A 25614-nucleotide genomic window follows, 5' to 3' on the forward strand; every position below is an offset into this window, starting at 1 on the left:
ATTGCACAAGCGTGGTGCTGCCAATAGCATGGCCATAATGACTACACTTTACCTGGAATCATCACTTAGGATCTCATTAGCTCCCATTAAAAGACATGACTTTAAACTTTTGACATCAAAAGTACAAATACATCGTTAGCACCTTTTAGTCCATCATCAGTACTGCAGCACATCCAGTTGCAATCGAACGAAAATTATGCTGGAAATAGCCTTTGCATGCACTAAAGTTACATTGAGAAGATCAGGGTTTTTCTATTCCCCTCTTGCATATTAAAGCAGCGGTATTTATTTACTTAGATTGTCTTTGTGTCACTAACAATACACTGACACATTTCGTTTTACCCATCTTTGCAAGGGCTGTAGACGACACATCCAACATTTTCATGTGGTAGTTCATCACCTGCCAGTATGTCCAACTCACGTTCACGTGTTTTACAGGTTTTCTCTGGAGAGGCACTTCCTTTAACTCCATTGCCTAGCTGGTTACCAAATGTTTACAAATGATTAGCAGGATTTATTGAATTCAGGTCAAAGATATCATGTGGCCCTACAAAGACCTAGTTGCTCTATTAAGACCAAATGCTTAGAAGTCCATTTTGGCCATGTTCAGCTCAATTGCAGGACTGAGATCCAGACCACATGTAATGAATTTTCAGCCTGTTCTGGCACTGCAGCATATTTAATGGAAAACAGCTCAGTGTGCGTTTGCCTGATCTGCCTTTTCCACATGGTGATTTTACATAGGAATTTGCCAATGAAACTAACTAGTGTGCTTTTGTTCACGCTATGAGCAAACACCAGGGGAGACAAAGCAGATACAGAAATGGGAAGGAACACTATTCTACTATTCTGTAAAGGAAAGCCTAAACTTCAACAAAAATTGAGCTGCAGCATGCAATGTCACTGCTTGAGCACCATGGGAGTCTGATTTACAGTTTGCTGTGAGGGAAGAAAGAAGGCTTTACCCTTACCACTCCTACTTAAATTAAATTATCTGCATCAACAATATGTGAGCCAACTAAGGCAGTGCTGGAAGAAGTGTGGGTAATCAATGACTATAGTGACCTGGGTGCCTGAGATACACCAACAGAAAATACTCCCAGGATGGTCCACATTTTTAGATGAGAATAGTCACACAGTTTCTGTTGTAACCACGATATAAACCTGCTGTCTTTCAAATACTTGAGGAAAAGAGTTGGAAAAAGGATCAGTACAAAGGATTCAGAAAAAATAGAAGGATGTATGTGCAGGATGTTGGGGAAGCAAATAATTAAAAATTGAATTGTTTGGTACTTGGTATCTCAGAAGGTAATTTTTTTCAGGAAAACACTGCAAGTATAGGCACCACTTGAAATATATACAGCAACAATGAATTACAAACAGTGTGATTTCTTTGTCTTTTGAGGAGGCATATCCATGTTTTTCTGTGTTTAAGTAAGACAAATTGATCCACAGGAGTGTGTCTTCTGCATTTACACCGAGACATATTCTCTTTACACAGAATGAACCACTGAGCAAGTGCATGCAACAAAATAATATCTCATCTAGTAGAAATTGGTCTCATCTATGTGCAAGTAACACAAGATGGGAAGAGGAAACTTTATCCTAGGATTCAGAATTATCGCCAACTTCATCTGCCCCTGCATATTCCCCCTAAGGGCAACTGCCAATCCCAAACCGCAGGATCTTCAGGGGTCTGAAGAAGGAGGCATCTGAATGAAAATTACTTGCCTTTACTCTTCTGACTGGTTCATAATACATCTTGGTTTTACAAGGAAACCATTCTCCAGTAATTTCTTCAACTTTGTGGGAGGAACCAGTTTTTCTGAATAATGAGACAAAGCCCTCTGTTTTTCCCACCCTGCCCTCCACTGTATTTGATGTGCTGCTGCTGTTCCTGTTATCCTGCCCTCTTTTGGTGGGTGCCGTGCTCCTTCTTGGCAGAACTGCTGGATCAGTACAGCTCTATCCCCAGAGCAAAGGTGTGGTAGGAAGAGATATGTTAATAAAGGCAAATTAAACAAAACCTGAATGCCTTTCACAATGGCAGGGCATGTTACATTTTAATTCCTGGAGGCCTGATCTCCAGGTCTTTTGTAAGTGCTGTTTCTTAAGAGGTTGGTACTGTGCAATATATGCTTTTCTCAGCCCTTCGTTTTTCAAGCTGGATGAGCTATGGAGTGAGGCTGGGGCATCTCTGCATCCATCCTTTACATCTAGCCTAACAGGGCCTGCCTCATCTCATGAGAAAGTGGATCTCAGAGCAGAAATATAAGAAATGAAACAAATAAATTGGGTGCTCACACAGTTCAACAAAATTTCCTGTCACTTCCAATGAGCCAGAAAGAGAAAGAAAGCACCACTTCTGCCACAAAAAAAAAAAAAAAAATTCCACATAGCTTTAACAGGTCAATTGAGCAGGTTTTCTCTTGACAATTTTCAATCGGGTTTTACTTCATACATTACATTTGGTGTTCTGTTCCAGGCTGCCAGGCTTGAAGGATAAAATGCCCAAGAGCAGCCCAGTACACATTGTTAGTACCTGTGGCAGAACTGCTGCTCCAATGCAAAATGTGTGCTCCAATGCAGGCACCACAATGGAACAAAGTGCTTGTGGGTGTCCTTGCTCATTCCCCACAAAAACCTAGTGCACCCCACATTTTGGTTCACACTTTCTGTCCCTTTGCCAGAGATTCTCTGGCAGAGAGCTGGGATCCTTGCACTGCATAAGCAAAATCACATCTGCTTCATATCAACACTTCTAAAATAGTTAAAATCAGGATTGGCAGATTCATGGCAGCTCCTGGGGTTGTCAACCATCCTCCCTATTGGCCCTGCCTCCAGCATGGTGCCCAGACACTCTGCAGTGCTGGAGCAAGGGGCTGCAAACCACCATAAACTCAAATCAATGCACCTAGAGGGGTTGTGAAAAGGAGGAATAAGTTGTCAAAGCATGAGGACAACCCTTGCACCCAGGCCCCCTGCACCCACCCTGCTCCACATGCAGCCCCTTGCTGCACCATGACTGCATGGAGGGGCCACACACCAGGATCTCATGGCTCAGCATTTAAAGAGCTAAAATTTCATAATTTGAAAAGGCATCTTATAACTATCCTGTAAATATCTTGTCCTACAGATGCCCAGAGCAGGGATTCAACCTATTTCACTATCAGGTCCTGAATGAGACCAGAGAGCAGGGTATATTTTTTTAGGAAATGTGATTATAAAATTATTTCTAGTGCAGTAAATAGTTGCAAAGCCATCTGTGAAATTTTCAGTGGAAAGCACAGACTATGTGAAGAGCAGGAGAAAATGAGCTGGAGGGGTGTTTGCAGGAGGTAGGGCAGCTTCTCCTGCTCTCTCTGCCCTGTGCTTGTACTAAAGCCAACCACCAGGACGCTAATAACACCTAATTTAAATTTCTTGCACCCACTGCAATAGCTGTCGAAGTATCAGATATGGGTTTTGCTAACTTGCAAGGCAAGTTCACAGCACGGACTCTGGTTAGCTGACAGCACATAAAGTGTGATACAGAGCAGCAAGGTCAGAGAGCAGTGGCTGCCTCATCAGTTCAAAAATCATGGACAGAACATTAGTTTGGTCATAGGGCAATGAAGCCACTTTTGGTTTTAAGGGTCTATCACTCTGTTGCAGGCAGGTGTTAGTGAACTGCTGCTTCTGATGCTTCCAGAGGAAACACTCCTTGGGGAGTAGTGGGTGATGGGAATGTACATCACGAGGTCCAAAAAAATGAGCTACATGAAATGCTCAGTCCTGACCAGGAGCTTGCACCCTTTGTCTTGCCTTACAAAATGTTGTGTTGCCTTGTGCAGTTTGGTGCTGTTTACGAAGCAGAACAAAATATACCTCGTTAAAAGGGCATCACTCTGTAAGAGACATGAAAAGAGAGATGGTATTTTAGTAAGAGGCACGGCTTCACCAAGAAGTCATGGATCACCACATCTAACTTAATAGAACTGTTCTCGTCAGGGGAAAATGAAACTGCAGCTGAGATGACTTGTGGAGCTTTTTAACCCATCACAGCTTACCAGCAATCTGCTCTCCTCTTCTGACAGAAAAGACTTTCATTCTCAGTGTAAGTGTCTTGAGGGAAGAGTAGTGTCAGTAGTAATAATAAAATGATAGAGATATTTTCTTGTAGACTTGCTAGTGCAGATTTTTGTTTGAACCTCCTTAGTTGTAACAAAAGGAATATCCTAAAGCCTGCACAGGTACATCCTTTTGGCAATACCATCACATCAATGAATTTCTGTGAACATATTATCTGAGACAGTTGTAACCTGTCTATTCCCAAGCCACATTGCTAATTACCTCCCTTTGCTTTGTATAATGAACTTCTTTCTCTGTGGAGGGCTTTTTGACACAAAAATTTGTTTCTCTCACACCAACAGCAATCTGACATTCAGATTTGTCCCTCCAAGGGCAGTGATTTGTTTTTTACATATCTGAGATCAGTCATATGAGGCAGTACCCACTACCCAAGCTACTGCCATCACCTCCTGACCCAAGTGGTTCCTGGGTTCAAAAGTATAGAGGCAATGCCTGCAGTCATTCATGCCCGTAAAAGAATTCAAAGGCATTTTGCTAAAATGATGGAAACCTGGGTTATGTTGGCCTTTAGGACCCAGGATTTTCACAGGTTGTTTCAGTACCTGACATATTTCCCAATGACAGATGCTGTAGCTCTATATTCAGCATGTTTCAGTCTCCTCTGGGAACAACAGGCATTTTCTTGGCCTTTTTGATAAATGCTGTCTAAAAATACTGCATTTTGAAATGCTGACAGGTTTGTAATGGCAGACACTAGTTCTGCCTTTGAGGACTGGCTGTGGCCATGGCGGCAACAGAGAGGAGGCAGATAAAGGTTTGCAGATCTGTCCAGTTGCACAAACCCCACAAAGCTGCTCTTCCCTCCCTCTGCCCAGGCAAAGACATCTTTACTCCCTACCACCCTCTACTTTTTTATTATTAAAATCTCATGGATTTTTTTCTTTTATATTTGTTTATAGAAAATCCACTCTCCCTCAAGAGCAAACTTTTTCCCTTCCTATCATACTAGTGCCATGTTCTCTCTTCAGCAAGGAATTGTTTCATCTTTATCCTTCTTTGAATATACATTTGGCTTAAAAGTCACAAATTATCACTTGCTGGCATCTTTATTTTGTATCAGAAGAGAATATATTTCATTAATTGAATTTCTGCCTATTTTTCTGAGTAATTAAACGGGTCTATAACCCCACTGTTGCCTAGCAATGCTGGCACAGTCCCACAGTAAACACACCGCTGCTTAGTAAAACATTTCAGAAGACTGTCAAGAAGGCAGTGGCAATGACAAGCTTGTACACAGCTGTGAGTGAAGGCTGTTTAGGACAGTTTTCAGAAATTATCTTGGTGCTGTTTGGCCCAGGAGCATTCATCAGTGGAAGAACACCAGTATCTAACATTTGAGTCACCAGCTGTGTAAGGAGTGGTGAGGATACTCGAAGTAATGAGGACACTGAGGTTTAGAGCAAGGTATTGGCTATGTCAGCTTTGTGTACCTGACATTCACCACTTAGGATGGCAATGATGCAATCCAGTGACACAGTTTGAGGTGCAAGCTTGCCAAAAGCAGCCAGAGAAGGTGTGATCTGCTGAGATCATTGCTGAAACCAGCTGACTTCCATGCACTGACCTCTACTACAGCAATTCAAATTACATGGCAAATGAGGATTTCCAGATGCTGTGGTCATGGTATAATTGCATCTGAGATGATACAAGGGTGAGAAGGATTCATCTACCAGTGGCAAAAGGTCTGCTGGCAATTCATTATCTCTGTACCAGGTTTATAGTGCTGGCATGTTAGGGCTTTGTGCAAAAGGAGGCTTGTAAGAAAAACTGCTGTGAAGGTGTGAAAAACATAAAGTCTAGTTATTGAAGGTGTGATGAGCATAAGAGAACAGATTAATGAGCAGCACATTTCGTGTCTAAATCACTAATAAAGCTCTGCACTAGGTACTTGTGTCTCTGGAGAATTTATAGCAATCCTTTGTCAGAATTTGTAGGTTTGCTGCATTTTCCCTTCATGCTGTGTGATCATCAGCACAAAGCACATTATTTATTTGGTGGCCCTATGGAAAATCTGCAGGACAAATCCTCGAGACATGTGTGGTCATACTGAGAGAGCCTGCTCCTTTGCAGAGATGGGGTAAGAAACACCCTCTGGAGCAGGCAGCATAGGACTGAAGGATACTCTGAGAAAAGTTAGTCTGGTACTTTTAGGATTGAAAAGACAAGAGATATTTCTAAAACCTGAGGAGGGCATGAGGGCATTGAGTGGGAGAATGTTTCTATAATTAAAGGACATTGAGAAATCTGACTAAATTTGGCCCACACAGGCAGCTGGGTGCATTGGCTTTGGTTCACACGTGTGTGTTGTGTTCAGGGGCACGTGCTTGGAGGCTCATGCCAAACCCTCCACGGCAATTCTGAAATTCAGCACAGGGAGCTCTTAAAACATACTGCTGGGGGAGAGGAGCTGAGGCTGCCAGCACAAAAAACCTGTGAAGTTTAAGCCTTATTTAAAAGCCTCTGCAGTCACCTGAAAAACCTCACTCAATGGCTCTCAAGGGAATGACAATTCTGAGTTGTCTTTAAAGCTCCTGAAGTACTTAAGGCTATAGATATATTTGTAGGTAATGACACACAGTGGGTAGAGACCTGTAGCATGGAAAAGACAGAGCTGATATCCACATTCTGTATTTCTGGAGAGAGATCTGCTTCTGCTGCATAAACTTTGCCATGGTTCCTGAGCCTGAGCACTGGCTGGTAGCTGCATGGTGTGGGATGCATGGAGGGCAGCCCAGGAGAGCACTTTTGGGCTGAGCACCAGCCAAACAAAGGTTCATTTCCCTGTGGATCTTCATCACAGGTTAAAAATCACACTCCTGATGCAAACTAAAAAGCTGACGTGGGTATAAGCTGAAAGTGTGTTGTCTGGGACTGCCAAATTGCTTAACCTGAAGGAAACCACCAGCATGCTGTCCCATCTCCCACCACAGCTGCACATGCACCTCTGAAGGACTCTGATGCATTGAAGAGAGATAGGAAGCTAGCCGTGAGAAGAGGAGAATGAGGAGACAGCCGAGGTGCTGAGGTGTCGTCCTTTCTCCCTCCCTTTCCTCTTCAGAGCACTGAGATTGGCAGGAGGGAGGGCAGCCTCTGCTCCCTCCCCCTCCTGAGGAAAGCTGAACCCTGATTTAGCACCTGCTTGGCAGATGCTCAGACCATCAAAAGCCGGAGGATGCCCTGAGGTGAAGCTCTATTGATGTGTAATACTTTGAAGCAATATATATTTCATTACTGTAGAGAGAGAGAATATGAATCAATAATTCAGGAGTAAAGAAAGGGAAAGAGAAAGGGATCGGTTGGAACCACTGCTGGAGGATGCATTTCACTTTCCGAAACACTTAAACTGTGTGGTTCTTTCAAAGACCACCTTAATTATATACCTACAGTCTTTTCAGTAAAGTCTTAAAGCCACTGTACTCATCAGAGGAGCAATCATTCCTTACCCCATCCCCCTAATCAATGGACAATATTTAACATAATGTTTCAAACCACAGACTTCCTTCTGGAGATTGTCTCTGATCCAGCCTCTCTCTGGAGGCAGGGGAAGAGAAAAGAGAGAGAAAATGGGGCTGGGAAATGCTGTGAGAATAAAGAGCAAGGCAGCATTAATTGAACAGCAGTCATAAGGAGGGAGGCGATGTAGTTACACTAATTTAATTTTGCACTAAGCCTTGAAGAAGAAGATAAATGAAAGAAGAAAATGAGGAGATAAAGGACTGCTGATACAGAAAAAATAACCCTGATTTTCCAGTGAAGCAAAACAGGTTGCTTTTTGTGAAACATTAAGCTGAAATCTCAATTTCCAACTAGAAATATCTGGAATTTCTGGAATTTCAAAGGGCTTAGAAGAAATCTATTTTGCAAAACACACGCCTATTTGCTTGGAAATAGTGTCCCAAACTGTTTATTTCTCAAAACATTTTTTTAAATTGTTGAAATATCTTGTTTCCAAAGGCATGAATTTCAAATCAAATTCTGATATGGGGGTTAAAATATCTTTATCACACTAAACTTTAGTGATGGGTTTTGAATGTGTAAAATGGTGGCAGCAAAATGAAACACTTTGTTTATTTATTTATTTTAATATAGACTGAAGCTGTTTCTTCATATACTTTGATTTTGTCCTGAAAAATTGCATGAAAAGTTTTCCTATCTTTTTCTCCCTTTGTGGTAATCTGTGCAAGAAGAGCAACATGACACGTTACGTGAAGTGGCAGGACATTGGACTGGTGCACCTTTTCTTCCATGGACTGCACTGAAAACATTTATCTTGTCCAAGTGAGAGAAGATGGTTTTAAAGACAAAACTCAATATTACCCCTGTTTAAAACAGGAGTACCAGTTCTTATGATTCATTTGTAAAACTTGCATCTCTGTGAGCACTCACTTGTTCAATAAGAAACAGAACAAAGGCTGGAATATCTCTTTAGATTTTATTGCAGGAGAAAAAAAAGAAGAAAAAAGAAGAAATAGCCTGAGGTATATTTTATTTGGCAAATATAAAAGTACAGGCATAAGTAGGTTAACTTCAAGCTGACAAGGCACAGTTAGTCATTAATTAATTAAGTTCACAAATTAACTCCTGACAGAATTTCCGCTATCTTTAGCAGCATTTGGTTGCCACTCCAGGTGATTTAGCAGGAGACTTTTTAAAGTGAAATAACAGATAAAGAATAGAGGACTTTTAGTGGTTCAGTATTTGTCACAGCTGTAATCAAGCTGACACACTTAGATACTAATTATGAGGTGTTTTCTGTGGCTTTCCCAGCTCCTCTGGCATACTGGGCTGAGTGGTCATGGCCTGACTGCCCCTAGGACGGGGAGCTGATCCATCCCGAGGGTCCTACCTGCCTCTGTGGTTCACCTGAAGCCACGTATTTGCTTCTTCCAGTGCTTATTCACTTAATTTCTTTGTAGATTCATTCACAGGACTCATCAACATAATGACTGACATCATTTGGCGCTACACTGGAGATTTTATGGCCCCTGATATCGTTTGCAGGGTCGTTCGCTACTTCCAGGTATGAAAACTCCTGCTTTGTGCCCTCACAGCAGTAAACTCTGACAAAAACGCTGTGTAGAATTTTTTCTAGTAACAAAAGTGCTAAATGTTGAAAATGTTCATTTAAAGGTCATACACATTAAAGCATATTAAATATTTCAAATTTTGTGGACAGGAAAAAGCAAAAATACCTGGGTGAATATACAAGGAGGTGGGGGTCCCTTTTTTTTTTTTTCTTTTTTTTTTTTTTTCAGTAAGTTTTGAAATATTCCCAGTTCAGAGTTCTCACTGACATCACCTTCTGCAATAGATGTGTCTCAACTGTTGTCTTGTTATACTTTCTGCCCCAGGTGGTCCTTCTCTATGCGTCCACTTACGTCCTCGTGTCACTAAGCATAGACCGGTATCATGCCATAGTTTACCCCATGAAGTTCTTGCAAGGAGGTAGGAGAATTTCAGTACCTTGTTATTGCTGTAGACATTATTGGATAATTTTTTAGTTCTCAGACTTCTTAACCTTGTTGCTATGAATTATTCATTCCTGCTCTAGCTACATTTGAACTCTGTTGCAGTTTTCCAAAGGACGAAGTAGCTGTGGTTTCAAGATTTATTAAACTCCACTTAGCCCTCAGCAGTTCTTATAAGTATTGTGTTAGCAAAGAATGAAATGACATTTTAAAAAGTATAAGGTTTTCATTATATTCCAGCACTTTTAGAATGTTTTAATAGGCAAAAACTGTCCCTTGTTCCACTACACTGACTGTAGGAGCTGCAACATCTATACTGTCTATTTATTCACATTAAAAATAATTTGGATGGAGTGCGTACTGAGAATTCACACAACAGTTTGATATGTCTTCAAAACAGATAGCATATAAGTTTGGATATCTACTGTTTCTTATAATTTCCTCTGTTTGTTTGGTTTCAGGGTTTTTTTTTTTGCAGCACTCAGATATGTCCTGGCCTCAGCAGTACAGTTTAAACAAAATTATTTCTTTCCCACAGAGCCAAAGTGGGGTGTTAAGTACATTGCACTGAGTGAAGAAACAGAAATTGCAGGTGGGGAAGAAGAAGAACAGTGAGGTCTGGAGGATGTGCTTTAATCAGATGCAAATATCATTCTTGTTTTGGAGTAATGGTGGCTTTTGCCAGACGGCTCTGTTCAGGGGATCAGATTAATGCTCTTTCCTGGCCTTAAAAACCTGAGAGTCAATGACAGCTGAGACAGTGGTGCAGCTTTGGCAGATGTTAAGGTCTGAAAGCTTCAAAACCTCGTGTGAAATTTAGCTTTATATTCCCCAGCATGAAGATCAAGTCTTTCAGAGCAGGGAGATGGATATCAAGGTTTTCCCAGCGGGGTTTGGGAGGGGTGGCATCGCTCTACAGCTCCTTCAGGAGGGCTCATGAACCAGGCAGGGCAGGGGCTCATAAACCTGCTGGCTGAGCAGGATGAGCTCTGCGACGGACCCGCTGGCATTTCTTATTCATTCATGGTACAGGAAAAGCAGTGCTTGTTAAATTACTGCCTGGGTATAGTAAAGAATTTGATGGGTAATCTTTGAAAAACACTTTGAAGTTGAAAAAGAACCCATGAAAAATCACTTGAAATCTTCATAAAAGCCTTTTTAAAATCCCATTTCCTATACCTAGACCATAAAGGCTTTTTGGTTGATTTTTTTTTAAACCAGAGAAAAGCAGATGTTGGACCAGTTGAGAGTAGCAAAATCATCAGTTGGGTGCAGCTCTGGTCAGGGGAAAAAGGTCACAAGCAGAGAGAACACTGACAAAACCCATCTGCCTCTTACAAGGCCTGGCTACACACTGATGCACAAGCAAAGAGCATGTTCAAAGGAAAAAGGAAGAGAGCTGTAAATCCAAAAGAAGGCTCTAGAGAGGTATATTTAACATAGCAACTTTCTGGAATGTATATAAAATAATCACCTTTTGCACCCAGATATTCCTTGCAGAGGTGCCGTGTGGGACGCTTTTGAAATGCCCTCTTAGCTATTCTACAGATTGAGAACAAAGAGATTTACAAATCTTTGTCATTGGTGATGACACAGAGGAACTTCATGAATAGTTCTGAGTCAACCTGTGGCAAATTTCTTTGCAAAATGAAACACTCATCCCCCCAGCTTCTTCAATCAAGAAACAAAACAGTTCTTTCTTCTTATTGATTTGGAAAATTATGTTTCCATGTAGCTTTGAAATATCATTTTAGAAAAAAAAAAAAGTCAAACATTCCACTTTGAAAATGTCAAACAATTTTTTTAAATTGTGGTTAAGTTACTAGCCTCAAGTCTTATTAAAAAGTATTTGCAATGAGCTGTTCTTTGCATGGTTTTTAAGAAAACAAACTTCAACAGCTGAATATTTTATACTTCTCAAATACATAAACGACCAGAGAAATTGCAGTATGGGAAAGAAATACACCTTTTAATCCTAAAGCTTTTATTAGGACGCCTAATTCTGCAACGAAAAGAGTATTAAGAAAAAATTGTAAAATAAAGATCAAAAAGAAAAGAAACTGAGAAGTTATAGCAAAAAATATTTTATGAATATTTCATCATGTTGGAAAGGTATATGCAAACAACATGCAAATAAACAACAGGTGAAAAAAGAACTGCTCAAGAAAATGACAAAACCCAAAAAGGTGTAAAGTGATCCTTGTGTGGCTTTGGGATGAAAACAGTGCTGAAACTGAGATTCTGGAACAGCTCTGCTCTCTCTGGATTTAAAACCTAATTTTAATGTGGCACTCAATTTATCAAAGGATTGCACTGCATTGACATTCTTGATGGCAGGAAGCAAAGTTTCTTCCAAGAGGTGTCCCCCTGTCCCACATTGCTGGGAGCAGAGAGATCTACTCAAACCCATTGCCACAGTGCAGGGATGGGGGGAGCAGATAAAGGGGACAGTCACAAGGAAACGTCTTTTAGGAGAGTCAGAGCCAGAGCTCACAGCTGAGATTCCCACTCCAGCCCTGGGAGTTAGCCTTGGCCACCACAGTTTGAAAAGCTCTCAAGGAAAATGCTCAGACTGGTTCAATAGAATATTGTATTTCAAAAGTTATTTGTTTGATTTCATTCATAACCGATACAGCTCTAGTTATGGGATTTGCTGGCATTTTGAGCATATTAGAGCAACTATTAAAAATGGAGCATAAAAAAAGCCCTGCTGGTGAGGCAGAAAATTAACATTATTCCAACAAGACAAAAATCTGCTTACCTATCAGTGCCCTGTAAAGCCCTTTAGACTAGCAAGGCTATATTCTACCAAATTCAAGGGACATTTAAAAATAAAAATAAATCAACATTACAGGAAAAGTGTTATAAAACACAAATAAATATCTCTCTTGTTCAACCCAAATTGCCCAGTTCTGTTCAATATGCAGTACAAAAAAATAGGGTTTCTTTTCCAGCTCTGATCTTTTTTAGTTAGAAAAACACTGAAGCTTGCATGGTTGCAATGTAAGTAGTTAGCCACATTTGAAATGCCCTTTCTGTGAGGAAATATTTTTTGAAATTTGTTTTTAATATTCCTTTTGCTAAGTTTATTCTGTTATGCTTTGGGAAATTTCACAGTTCTCTTTTGCCTGTACAATATTTATAGCCTTAATCTAACCCTCTCACTTACGCAGATGTCATCAGAGTTCCCTTAAGCCCTAGATTAGCAAGACCATACTTTCCTGAATGTGGGTAGCATTTAAAAATGAGCAGGATAACTGAGTATTTGCAACTGATGTTTTATAAAGCATAAAATTACTTTTTGAATGTTTCGCCCACATGCTTTTGTATTGCTCTTTGAGCTTCAAGGAGGAAAGACATTCTTCTTGATATGCATAATTTAAAGTGGTTTTCTATTTCACACACAACCCCGGGTGTTTTTTAGGACAATAAAGTATTTGAACACTAAAGCTCCCAGATGAAAAAGAAAAAAATCTGTCCCCATATGTTCCTCTTGCAATCTGGCTGAGGAGGAATAAGTGTCACTGATCATCATGGGTACTCCGCGGATAAGCCCATTTCCCCCACACTTTTCAGCTAGAGCTAACTGGATTTTAGCCAGAAGATGCAGGTTTTTGAAAATTAAAGCCTTGGAACTTTCTGCTCCAACCCATTGATATCTGCAAAATCTCATGGGTGCCACCAGACATCATTTTGTTTCCCACTTTCTTTTCCTCTATTGACAGTGGCCAGAAATCAAGAGGATGCAGTAACCCAAACCTGATGGAGCTTTTGGGATCCTTTAGCTCCTCTTCTTCACCATGAAGTCCAGCAGGATGTCCCAGTTCCTGTATTTTGCAGTAGATAAAACAGGGCTGGGCACTTGAGCGTTGCCATCTGCCCTGTCTCGTGGTTTGCAGTCCACTCTTGGCATGGCGTGTGTTCATCAGCAGGAGCTAAATTTCATCCCCACCATCATACAGAGAAGGGCAGGAGATGCCCAGGCTCTTCAGGCCCATGTTTCTTTGGGTCAGCGAAGTTGCAGATGGAGTTAAAGGCAGCTAGTTGTGCAGTCTTGTTCTGATCCTGAACTGAGGCATTTTCTTTTTCCTCATAGGAAATGTTCTGCAATCTTTCTCACTTCAAGGTGCCTCAGTAGTCATGCAGTAGGGCAGGTCTGAGGTCCTTCACATCCATAAGTGATGTTCTCTCGGTGGCATAGAGGTACCATTTGCATTTCATGTTTCTGACTTGCTGACCCGGACCAGTGCCTTTCTCATAGTGTTTCAGATTCAACAGGCTCTAAGCATCCTTAAATAAAACTTGCAAAATTCAAGCTCCTAATGGCATGACAATTTATCATGAGAAAGAGATTAAATCCTTTTTCTCCTTTGAAGCCTTTTCCGCACCAGCCGGCTGCAGCCTAAAATTCCCTTTCTTCACAGAAGTTCTTCTCCTCCCTGCCTTTCTGTCAATAATGCTGCAAGGGTTCACGGGCACCAACAACCCCACTGACACTGTCTGTTTGACTCTGTTACACAGAAAGGCAGGCAAAAGTGCTTATTGGAGTGGCCTGGAGCCTTTCCTTCCTGTTTTCCATACCCACTCTGATTATTTTTGGGAAACGGCAGCTCTCCAACGGGGAAGTGCAGTGCTGGGCTCTCTGGCCTGATGACTCCTACTGGATCCCCTACATGACAGTTGTGGCTTTCCTGGTGTATTTCATTCCTCTGATCATTATCAGGTAAGTCTGAACCCCAGTCAGCAAATGTGTGGTGAATGCTGTCAAGTCTGCAATCAGCTTAATGCTTTAATTTCTAGTCATTCATTACAATTTCTTTTCCATACCTGCTGCATAGCTGTTTTGGTTTCTATCACATAATACACAGGTCATTGTACTTGCCCTGGGTGTTCTCTGTGTGGTATTAACAGCCAGAAACATTTTTTCTGAAAAAAGGAACAAATCTCTAAGTGTGTCCACTTATCTCCACAGCTTCAGTCTTGAAAGATATCTTTATAAACCCAGTATGAATATTTATCCATTATTACAGATAATTTTTATCCATTATTAAAGATAATTTTAATAGAAGAACAGGAAACTGCACTTAACACTAATTAAACTAAAATTAACTTGAAGTGCTCTTAAGCTTCACAGTACTCAACAAGGATTCCTTCAACAGGATTGGAAAAAAATCTCCAAGCGCTGAAGTTGTCAACTACTCCTAAAATATGAACAAATGTACTTCCTCCTCTTTTGTAATAGGAAACCTAAGCTGCAGATATTTGAGACTGATTTGCCTCAAATCACAATCTGGAGAAAGTGTATTAAACTGAGGTCAATCAATATCACAGACTGTGCTTAGTGGTCAGCCTCTCTCTAGAGCACTGCCATTAGCTGCTGTGAAACAGAAGGTAGCTAGCCATGAGCAGCCACCAATGCAAAAGAGCAGTCAAAACTAGATGTGGAAGGGCAGTGAGGCTTCCTAACTGTGGGAATCCATAAAGAGTTTTAAAAAGCTGCAAAAAGCAAGCCTCAGAGACAAAACTATGATTAGAGCTAAACAGTAGCCATAAGATTGGCCAGCAGAAAAATTATGTAAGAAGTAGAAAAGTAAGGACAAATAGAACAATGGTCTGTGTATTAATGCTTGTCTAGAATAACTCCCTAAGCTGCAGAAAAGTATATCTAGTGAGATATGAAGAAGTTCTAAGCTTAATAATGGAGCTCTGTGCATTGTGTTTTAAGGCTTACAAGCAAGTATTGTATTCAAAATAAGCAAGCATTGTTTAACCAAAAGTACGTGTGCTTATAGTGATTAGATAGAACTACTGTCAATATGCTTTTGCTTTGTGTAATTAGTAAAAAAACTTTTTAAGTAAGTTGTAACATTAAGTTCTTGGTCTGCTGCCTGAACTGATGACGTCTTCCCATTGTCATAACCAAGCAATGAGACTGATGCTGGAAAAACAAACAGCTCAAGACAGGTTCCTACCAGTTCTGTCCCATTTGTGATTTGTACATAGCCCCCAGCCAACAATACTAACTGCTTCAAAATGCTGCCAGGGTCAGTGACAGTTCTCAGAGCCATTATTTTTCTTTCACTGGCAAGGTTACAATCGTATTTCTTGGTGTCCATCTCTCCTTGTCAGCAGCAAGCAAGACTTGCTGGGACTCCTTTTTCCCCCCCATAATTTGGTGCTGCTTGGACTCTGAGAGAAGAACTATTTTTGCAATGTCCCTTGCATTTATCTCTTGGTCCACCTGCTTTTCCAACAAGTGATGAGCCATGAGTCTCCCTCAGCTTCCTGCTCATTAGTACCCTGGCTGAGAGTGGGGTGGGCAGAGGCTGATCTCTTCTAGATGATGACAGGACTGACTACATAACCTTGAAGTTTATTACTGTTTTATCACAGAGGCTAAGTTCTGCAGCTTTCAATGGCAACAAGTTTATCTCTGATAGAATCAAAACCATGTGGTGCTTGAACTCATTTAGCTGCTTTTTGATACAGATTCAAAATGGACCAGTGTTGCTCCCTAGAGAGAAGGGATGATCTTTACACATTGCTCATAACATGTCAGTTCACTAAATCTTCAGGTTTTTTGTGCCAGATTGCATAGATATAATTTTTTAAAAATCAAGAATATTCTCCTTAAAGAAAAGGATGAGAAGAAAGGAAAAATTACTCCCAAGTTATCCTTCCTAGGTGGGATCATTTGTCTGCATGTTTTCCTGTCTCTGAAAGCCAGCCTGGCTTTCAATATACAAAAAAAATATTCTTGGGAATATGTAAATAAAAATGTGGTAGATCTGCAGCCCAGCAGTAGCAGCAAAAACAATAAACATACACTGCACTGACAAAAGACAATTTAACAGTGAAAAGAAATGGCACCAGAAAATTTTGAGGCTGGCTGTTACTGTGAAAGGGGTTCTTTTATGAGCTTTCTCAAGTAGGCAGCAGTTGGGAAATTCTAGCCAGCATCTTAAGTGTTTCAGGAAAAAAACCCCACAGCCTGCCCAGTTACCAGTCATTGCACAGGTGTGGGAAACATCTCTTTCACACTCTAGCATGCAGATTTGCATGGTTTCTGTTACAGATTAGCCACTCCTTTTACACGCCATCTATACTTGTTTGGCAAGAAAAGGCAAGCTACAGAGCAATAAATATTTCGGTGCTGTTGACATTTTGCTCCCCTCCTCCCTGCCAAAGAAAGATATTCAAACCAGATCAGCTCTGTGACTTGCTTTACAGTAAATCCCCAAAAGCAAGAAGGTGATGAAGACATGAGGGGAAAGAGAAAGGCAGTGAAACTGGCATTTCATGAGATTGCCCTGACATCTGAGACATGAATAAAACATACTAAAATTTTTGTGGCTTTAACCTAAAGCAACATTCACACAAGAAGTTTATGGCAGGACGGGAGCTAAAACCACTGGTTTTGGAGCCAGGAGCAGCACAGTGTCCATCACATGCCCAGAAACATTCCTTGTTTCAGTGTTTATTAACACAAATGCTCCTGTGTCCTTGCCAGCAGAAGTCAGATTTTTGACAGATCCAAAGTGGTGTCTGGCACTGGAAGGAAGGAAGGGGAGTGGTGCAGGGAAGGATTTATTTTGTGCTTATTTATTTCTAGTTGTCAGTGATACTTTTTCTTCAGAACAGAGAGGATTGTCTAAAACCACAGAAAAAGAGGATTAGCATCAGGGCAAGGTCAGCATAGACATTATGAAAAAAGCCATGCAATTTGGAAGGAAATGGATATTTTTTAGAACACTTTTTTAAGTCTCAAGCATAAAAGTGAAGGTTGCAACTTCCCAGCTGATATATCTGTAAAACATCTGGCAACATAGCCTGAAGGTGTGACATCTATTTCTTTAAAAATCATTGGCAGCCCAGGAGTTTGAAGCTAATCCACCTGATGTGGCTGCAGCATACAAATACTCTGGTAAGCAGTTTGTGGCTCAAGAACAGCAGTGGCTGTTAACACCCCCAGGGATTTGGTTTCTCTGTAAAAGTTTTGTTCCACCTAATACTTTCTGATGCATAGGAGGTTTGATGATAAACAAGATGCTATTTCATAAGGGTGAGAGAGATCACATATGTTCCAGTGGTGTGTTACTCTGACAAGAGATTATTTATAAAATGAAAGGTGTTATTTAATAAATTTAGGAAGGCATTTTTTTAAATTTAATGACCTTTAGCCGAAAATGTTATTTAAAAATTCCACGACATAAAAATGGAGAGAAGATCCATAAATGTGTAACTGAAAGGTCAAGGATCAGCAGAAGAAGCCATGAATACATATAAGCCAGAAGCTAAGTCATACACCACACTTTGTGAGGAAGCAAGGCATTGTGCACAGAGAGAAAAAAATAAAACCTTTTCTGCAAGAATTCATATTGTTTGTGTGTGCAGCTACTTTATTTTCTCTGCTGGAGCAGTCTGATTTAGCTGCATGGCAGGTGTCTGATGCAATGTGGGACACTGGCTGGCAGAGTTAATTCTTAATTAGTTCTGCTGCCTGAATCTGCTGAAAACCTAACCTCTAGAGCAAAGCAGTTCACTGATGACAGCACTTTTTCTGGTGCTATTCATCTGAAGTGCATACAAAGGATAAAATCTTACTTTTCAGGTGCAGGAGTTAATTCCACACTAGATATGCTGCTTTGGCTGAGCTGTTTTCACTTGTTACAGTTCAGACACCATCATCTTTTAAGCTTCTCCCATCCAGCCCTCAGCTCTCTCTGTAGAGCTGATCTCACGTGTTCCTGACAGCCTTCAACTAACTCACAGGAGTTGTGTTATTCATAACACTGCAGCCCATGGAATGAATTATTTAGCTGATAACCTTATGCTCACCATGGAAAACCCTTCCACTGACAAGCTAAACCCCAGATGTGGTGTAAGCAACTCTACAGATTCCAAGCCAAAACATGAACCAGAAGAGCACAGCATTCTCCCCCTCACCCCCTGCTTTTTAAAAAAAAATGTATGTATAGAAAGGTAATTTATGAAGAAAACTGCAACAGCCTGAAAGACCTTAATACTTCTGAGGTTTATTCCTACCACTTCTTCACAACTAGAGAATCAGCAATCAGTTATCAAAGAACTTGTGTTTTTTTCAGCAAGATTTTTTATCTGATTATAATACCAATGAACAAGACCTGAATAATGAAAATGAAAAGTTATGATTGGTATTTTTAACCCAAGTGTATGGATACCTTTGAGAGCTGAAAGAAGTGGAGAATATTTGTTCTTTTCATATTAAAACTTCCCTTGTCCTCACTGTCTTGGTGTTGTACAAGAAGAACCACAGATCCTGAGTCAGGCATTTCTATGCAGTGCTTAAAAATTTGGCCCGTTCCCTCTTATTTACATTATTCTACCACTTGTTCTGCAGTTAATATTATCAGCCTATGAAACCACAGAAAGATTAAAAAAAGTAATTAGGAAACCTGCAGTAATTAGTTCTCTCCTCTTCTGGGAGAAGTGTCATCAGCTATAACCTAAGCCTTTTCTCCTCTTCCGAAACGCACCAAGCAAAGCTCAAATGATATCTGTGATTGTTGAAAACCTCTGGGGCACTGTTGAACAGAGGTTAAATATGGCTCAAATCATGATTACACACTGCTCTCCTGCAAATATTTGCACCTGGGCCCCTCAGAGCCTGTGATGGGGAGACAGAAGAGCTACTGTGTTTCTAGTCTGCATTGCTGCTCTGTGCCAAACCATAATTATGTTCTGGCACTTGAGTATCCAGAAATTCAGAGTTTTTTAGCTGCTATTCATGATTGCTAAATATATTTTTTATATTTTAATATTATAAATATAATACATAGACATTTACTTAATATAATTGCAAACTCATGTTTTAAAAAAAAAAACTGCTAAAGCTCCTCTTGAAGCACAGAGGAAAAAGATATCCATCTGCTGTTTAAAATCTGAACTCCAAAGAGAACATTTGCTTTGGAGCAGCTGAAAAATAATTAGAAGAGGGAAAAAAAAAAAACCAAAATCAGCTAAAAGGAAAAATATGGAATTAAACCCAAGGCATTGCAATGAAATAAAAAATAGATTAAATAAAAGATATTTTTCTGAATTAAATCAAATAAAGGGACTAGAAATGCCATTAATAAAAATACCAAAGGTCATTTTTTGAACTTGATTCAGTGAGGCTATTCTTTTTGCAATTTCCATTTCTAAATAAAAACCCTGGCTCTTGCACACACATTCTAGTATCTGTCCATCTCTGGTTTGTTCAGATGAGGTTACTTTTCTCTTTAGACAAACAGTACTGTAAATTAGCTGCCATAAAACAAAGCAGCCACATCACTTTGCACAAATAAAGCATAAGGAAAAATAGGCGATACTGGATGATAAATAGAAGTAATTACAAGGGAGCTTAAGTGCACTTTTGCCATGGTAAAGGCTCATTTTACTAGAAAATACTGAGGCTGCGTGGGACGCCATCAGAATGAAATTATTTATTTCAAAAAAATCTACATTTAAAGAGCAGGCAGATCAATAACACTTATGATTGTTAATATCTGTACATAGCTTTACCAAAACCATTGGCTATTTTTTTTAGTAGCCAATTTTGCTATTAAAAAAAAAGTGGTCTATGAATTAAAAATACAGATGGGGTGTGATTATTCACAGTTGCATTTGTATGACTAACCATAAGTTTTATATTTAAATGAACAAAAAATGTTCTAATTACCAATGAGGCGTATTAAACAACACCATTAACTAATAGCAGCCTATGATGAACATGCCTCCTAACCCTTTAGAATCTGGATCAAGCTAAATTGTTTTTGGAGATGCAAAGAATTTTATTTCTGAGGTATGCCCATAATGTGAGCCATGTTTTTGTATTTCCCTCCCACCTCTCAAGATATGCATTTTATCAGGGTTAGAAAAATCATCACGTTTTCAGATCAACAGCATGTCCTTTCTATCCTGTGGTCTTCAAAGCCTGAGCAGCTACTTTTCAGAACAGCTTGGATGAATTTTCCATGCAGGTTTGACTTTTCCACCTTTGTACCCTTTCATTTGCCTCTCACCTACAGCCTGGGCTGGAAGATCAATGCGTTGTGCACTTACAGACACAAAGAAGCCTGACAACACCTGGACCTCAAGAGCTGCACATCACATCTCCCAGTGCTTTCAGTGGAGACAAGGACAAGCAGCATGCAGGCGTGTCACATGGGGTAAAAAAAGAGCTTTGTGGCTGTGTGTACCTCATGCTTTTACATCTTGGCAGTGAAGGCTGAGCAGTTCAGAGTCCAGAGAAAGGGAACAGAAATTAGGATATGGTTGGAATGGTGCAGACTATTTCCAAACACTCCTCTGAATACCAGTTTGTCATCTGTTCCCTGCTACTCTTTGCTCATCTGCCACTTCATTTTTCAAGTGAGAATTTCTTTGACATTTGACCAACCTCTGCATCCTCCTCCAGCTGCCTTTTACAAGAAAGAAAGGAGCTACAAATGTGTTCTGAAAAAAGCTGATTTTCCCTCATGAGAAAAATATTTCTCTTCCATAAGAGCCCTGTTTTTACTTCTGTGGCTTTGAAACACACATGCAGTTGCCTGTTATGAGCCTATGCTTTAAGTAACTTGTTTCTGGGAAGTCTGATTTCCCAGCTCCATGTCAACCTTGCTAGGGAAAAAAAAAAAAAAAAAGAAAAAAGAAAAAGGGTTAGGTTATGAGGGTTCTACTATGAACTGGAGTCTGAGAGAGATCAGATCATAAATGAATAATGGTGGCTGGCAGAAGCATTGCTCAGAAGTTTACCTAGCATGTAAACTTTCCTGACACCCACCCTGAGCAGCTTTACACCACCTCTGGTCCACTCCTGATAAGGAAGGCTCCACTGGCTTCAGCTACAAACAAAAGAAAGATGAACAGAGGCAGAACAGCCAACACAGATCCACTATGGTGGCAGCACTTTATAAGCTGCTGGATGAAAACAGCTGGAGTTTTAAAAATTAAGGATTCAAATGAATCAGCATGTAATCTCATAGGTGACATGCCAATGAGAAGACAAATGATGTAACTGTATCTGGCAAAAGACATGCCCCTACCAGACTCTGCAGCCAAGAGGGCAGGAATTCTGGGGTCAAAGGGAAAGCAAGTGAGAAGCCTGGCTTCGTAATTCAATCCTTATGGCATTTGGCCGAAAGTAGGGAGTCTGAATATTTTGACTACAGAGTTAGACTCCTTTGTCCTGATGCTTAAGAAACTCTGAATATTTCCTGCTCGACAAAGGAAAATCTGCATCAGAGAGGACATTGTCTCAGCTGCAAATAAAGAGGTCAGGCTAGAGACAGTAGGCTAGGAAGAAAATAGAAACAGGACTTTTAAGAGTGAACTGAAAAAATTTTTAAGATGACAACAATTATCATTATAATACATTCTGATTCATTGGAACAATCAAAGGAGAAATGGTACATGAATTTTCCACCATTGTCTGTAAAAAGTACAAAGAAACTCTTGAGTTTCAAGTGTATGAGCTGTTAAATAAACAGGCTCTTGAAAAAAAAACAGGAGATAAAGGAAAATGTTCAAATCAGCTGGGAGCCAAGCTGGACTTTTGAAGGGATTAAGGAGAGCAAGTTGTAGTCCACAGTAGATACAAGCAAACCCCTCACTGGGCAAGGACGCGACTGCTCGGCTGCACAGCCCAGACTGCACCTTGAATTTACAGCTCTCACCTACTAAGCCTGGAAACCAGATGGCCCAAACTTCCACAGAAAGGGAAACCTCCAAACCTTCATAGTTTTTTGAGCACAAATTCTGCCTTGGCAAGCATGTCTAGCAATTGAGGGTGCTGTAGCAAAGACTCGTATATCAGTCTGAAAGGACTAATGAGTGTAATGCCTCTTCTGATAACAAAAATGAGCCACATAACAGTAAGACACATTTTTGCCTCTATAAAATACCCTAAAATTATGTCCTTTGTTGCACCTTTTTCACATAAGGACCACTAAGGTTTATGACAATTAACATCCTCAAGCAGGGCATGGGTTTAAACAGGTCTTCATCTTGAAGGAATTATTTGTATCTATTCTATATTAAATCAGTAGAACTCCAGACTAGCTATTGCACAGGGAAAGTCCATAACTATCCAAGGTCACTGCGTACTAGGGCACTTTTCATCTTTCCTATTGAAAGTCTATAAACCTCTCTAAATATGCAAATTGTGGTGGATCTGGTTTTGAATCTAACTCTTCCCATTTACCTGACACTTCAGTCCTCCATGATTTCCACCAGTGGACCCTGAGACCCAAAACTGAGCACTGCTGTATTTATCTGCATTTCTCATGGATCTTGCCCTTATCAAATTCCCCAGGGTGAAATTTTGTTCACCAGCTTCATACCCAAAAAGTAACAGCAAAGTTGAAGTGTACATACAGCAAAACCAGGTCCCTCCCTTGCTTCCCTCATCAGAGCTAGTGCTCCAGGGCTGACACTCACACTGGATTTGGCATTGGCTGTCTCAAAATCACCAATGAACTCTTGCCTGAAAGATTTTTGGCCAAATCACTGCATTCCTCTGATCCTCAGATTTGACATCTACAAAGCCAGGACAACCATAACGACTTCCACGGTGAAAAGTCTTCAGATCTTCTTCTGAAAAATACTGTGGGAGAGTCATATCATATTTATTATTATTATTGTCATTTACTATTATTACTCCTATGCAGTCCCACCACCTCTGTGAACTCCTTACACATAGGCAAATATATTCTTAGAGCACAAATGATGAAGTTGTCTGTTAAATTTACTGTCCCTAATAGCAGCAACTTTTCCCCTTCTGCAGTGTCATATACTCAATCGTGATTCGAACCATCTGGATGAAGAGCAAAGCTCAGGCTGTCATCATATCCAGCTGTCCTGGTGAGTCTCAGCATACCTGTGACTCCAGCTTTGTGATTCAATTCCAGCTGATTCTCACAAATCTGGGAGTGCTTGGACATGCACATGTCATGTTGGGCCCCCATCACTGCAGTGGGAATGGGGTTTCTGTATTTGTTCATTCATAACTCATTTCTACATTATTTACCTTCTTTCCTTTGGCACTAGATTCTCTTTAGAGACATAATAGGAAACATATGTGAGAAAATGAATAAAAAGTAAAACCTACTTATTCTAGAAGTTAGAATTCCTGTTCCTAGAACTTTGTCCATTTCCAGAACAGTTTTTTTCTAGCATATACTTGGCAACACTTTTTCTGTATCTTCACATGTCCTTGCAAATCTAAATTTTGCTCAGGGTCAGAAATTCCTGGCCACAGAAAGCTATAAAATGATCAGAGTATTCCATCCCAAGACTACACTACTCTGCTTACTTTTACCCTTTTTTATTTTGGGTGGCTCAGGTTTCGATTGTCCAACTTGAGCAGACTTGCAAGTGTCTAAATTTCAGGAACTACTGAGGTCCTAACTGACACCAGGGAAGGATGAGATTGTGTATTCCTGTCCTGCCTGTCAAGGTACACACTGACACATCCACACACCAGTCCTATTCTTTCACTAGCTGAACTGCTCTTTTCCCAGGTGGCAAAACCTCCCGTGGCTACAGCAGTCGTGGGTTCATATCCAGGGCGAAGGTGAAAGCGATCAAGTACAGCATTGTAATTATCCTTGGTAAGTGAAAAGCCCGAGAGCTGGTAGCTAAGGAGGATGCTGACATTAGGAAGCTGCTTTTCCTCAGCAACCTCTATCATCAGCAGACGAAGTAGATGGCTTGGAGAAGGAACTTTATTCAGACACCTGACTTGCCTTCTGATCTTGTCCTTCCCTTCTTTTCTGGCTGATATGTTTCTATTTTAGGTATCTGACATAACCCTTGAATTAAATTAGATGCACAGTCTCTCATGTGCTTAAAGAAAGTAAAGAGACAATGTCTAAAAGAAACAAAGGAAGAGGTCATCTCTTTCCTATCCAGACTGCCAAAAGATTTGGCAACTGAGTTGTCTTTTAGGCTTAGAGACACTGTATGGCCTGTGAGCTGCTGGGGTTGTGCAAGTGAGAGAAGAAGGGTGAGATATGCAGCAATTGTATTTGATGTCACAGGTGTGTTGCCTGCTGAGATGGAAAGAATGAACTCTCCTTTCCCAACTGGGCAGCAGATGACTTAGTGCAGGTGTTCCCTGTCTCCCAGGGAAATTGCATTATTCTGATGCAATTAGGAGGCTGATATTCTATCTCAATAAATAAAACCAGCATCACACAGAGCTTGTGATTAGCTGCCAGAGACATGCAGGAAAGGAACCAAAGCTGTTTATTCCCAAGGGCTGACAGTCATCCCTTGACACTGAAAAAGAGATTGCTTCTCTTTCCAACACCGTGCAAAATTCAGATTGGAGAATATTGTGATAACAGCCACTTGAGTAGCTTAGCTCACTGTCTAGTGACAGCATCTGCAGACGTGAGAGAGGCCGGTGTGATTCATACTTTTCAGAAGCCCAAGAACAGCTTCTCTGTGTCTGAACTTTTCTGCGTGGCAATCAGAGAAAGCTTTTGGCAGACACAACTACTATTGCAAGGCCATCAGATATTGAGAGCTCACATGGATGCTTAAGTGTTTCAGCAGACCTTGATAATATTAGGCACCCAGCCTCTCTTGATGTGCAAACAGATTGACACCTAACATCCATGGATTTTTTTAAAGCCGCTTAAAGTTCTGCATAGTGAGTGCTATGATCCACACTCTGGCACTGTGTATTGCTATTTTGCATATATTTATGCATAGACACTTCCTGTTTGGTTGTTCTGAAAAACAGGAAGGGAGCTTACCTCTTCCTTGCACTTTTAGTGAGCACTCAGCTCACTGCCAGAAAAGAAATTCTGATTAATGAGACAAAAAACAGGCACAGAATTACTCTGCTGTCTCATCTGGGTCAGGATGTCATCATGTGTCTGATTTCACAATTACCTGTATGTTTGCAACCCAGGTACTTATAGCTTAGTTGAGTGAACTGCCTGTCTCAGCATTTCTATGCAAATCCTGAATCAAAAGCCTTTGTGAG

At 40.5% G+C, this 25614-nt stretch overlaps 1 protein-coding gene across 2 annotated transcripts in view; it reads left to right on the forward strand.

Annotated features, from left to right (window-relative positions):
- Window positions 1–25614, forward strand: part of NPSR1 (neuropeptide S receptor 1) — a 100499-nt gene that overhangs the window by 70978 nt on the left and 3907 nt on the right. For both annotated transcript variants that reach the window (XM_064418069.1, XM_064418074.1), the window contains 5 exons: window positions 9048–9151; window positions 9483–9576; window positions 14121–14322; window positions 23404–23480; window positions 24140–24229. In XM_064418069.1, coding sequence (XP_064274139.1) covers window positions 9048–9151; window positions 9483–9576; window positions 14121–14322; window positions 23404–23480; window positions 24140–24229 — 567 coding nt within the window. The remainder of the gene's footprint in view (window positions 1–9047; window positions 9152–9482; window positions 9577–14120; window positions 14323–23403; window positions 23481–24139; window positions 24230–25614) is intronic.

Source organism: Passer domesticus, chromosome 1, assembly GCF_036417665.1.
Source record: "Passer domesticus isolate bPasDom1 chromosome 1, bPasDom1.hap1, whole genome shotgun sequence".
Classification (NCBI taxonomy): Eukaryota; Metazoa; Chordata; class Aves; order Passeriformes; family Passeridae; genus Passer; species Passer domesticus.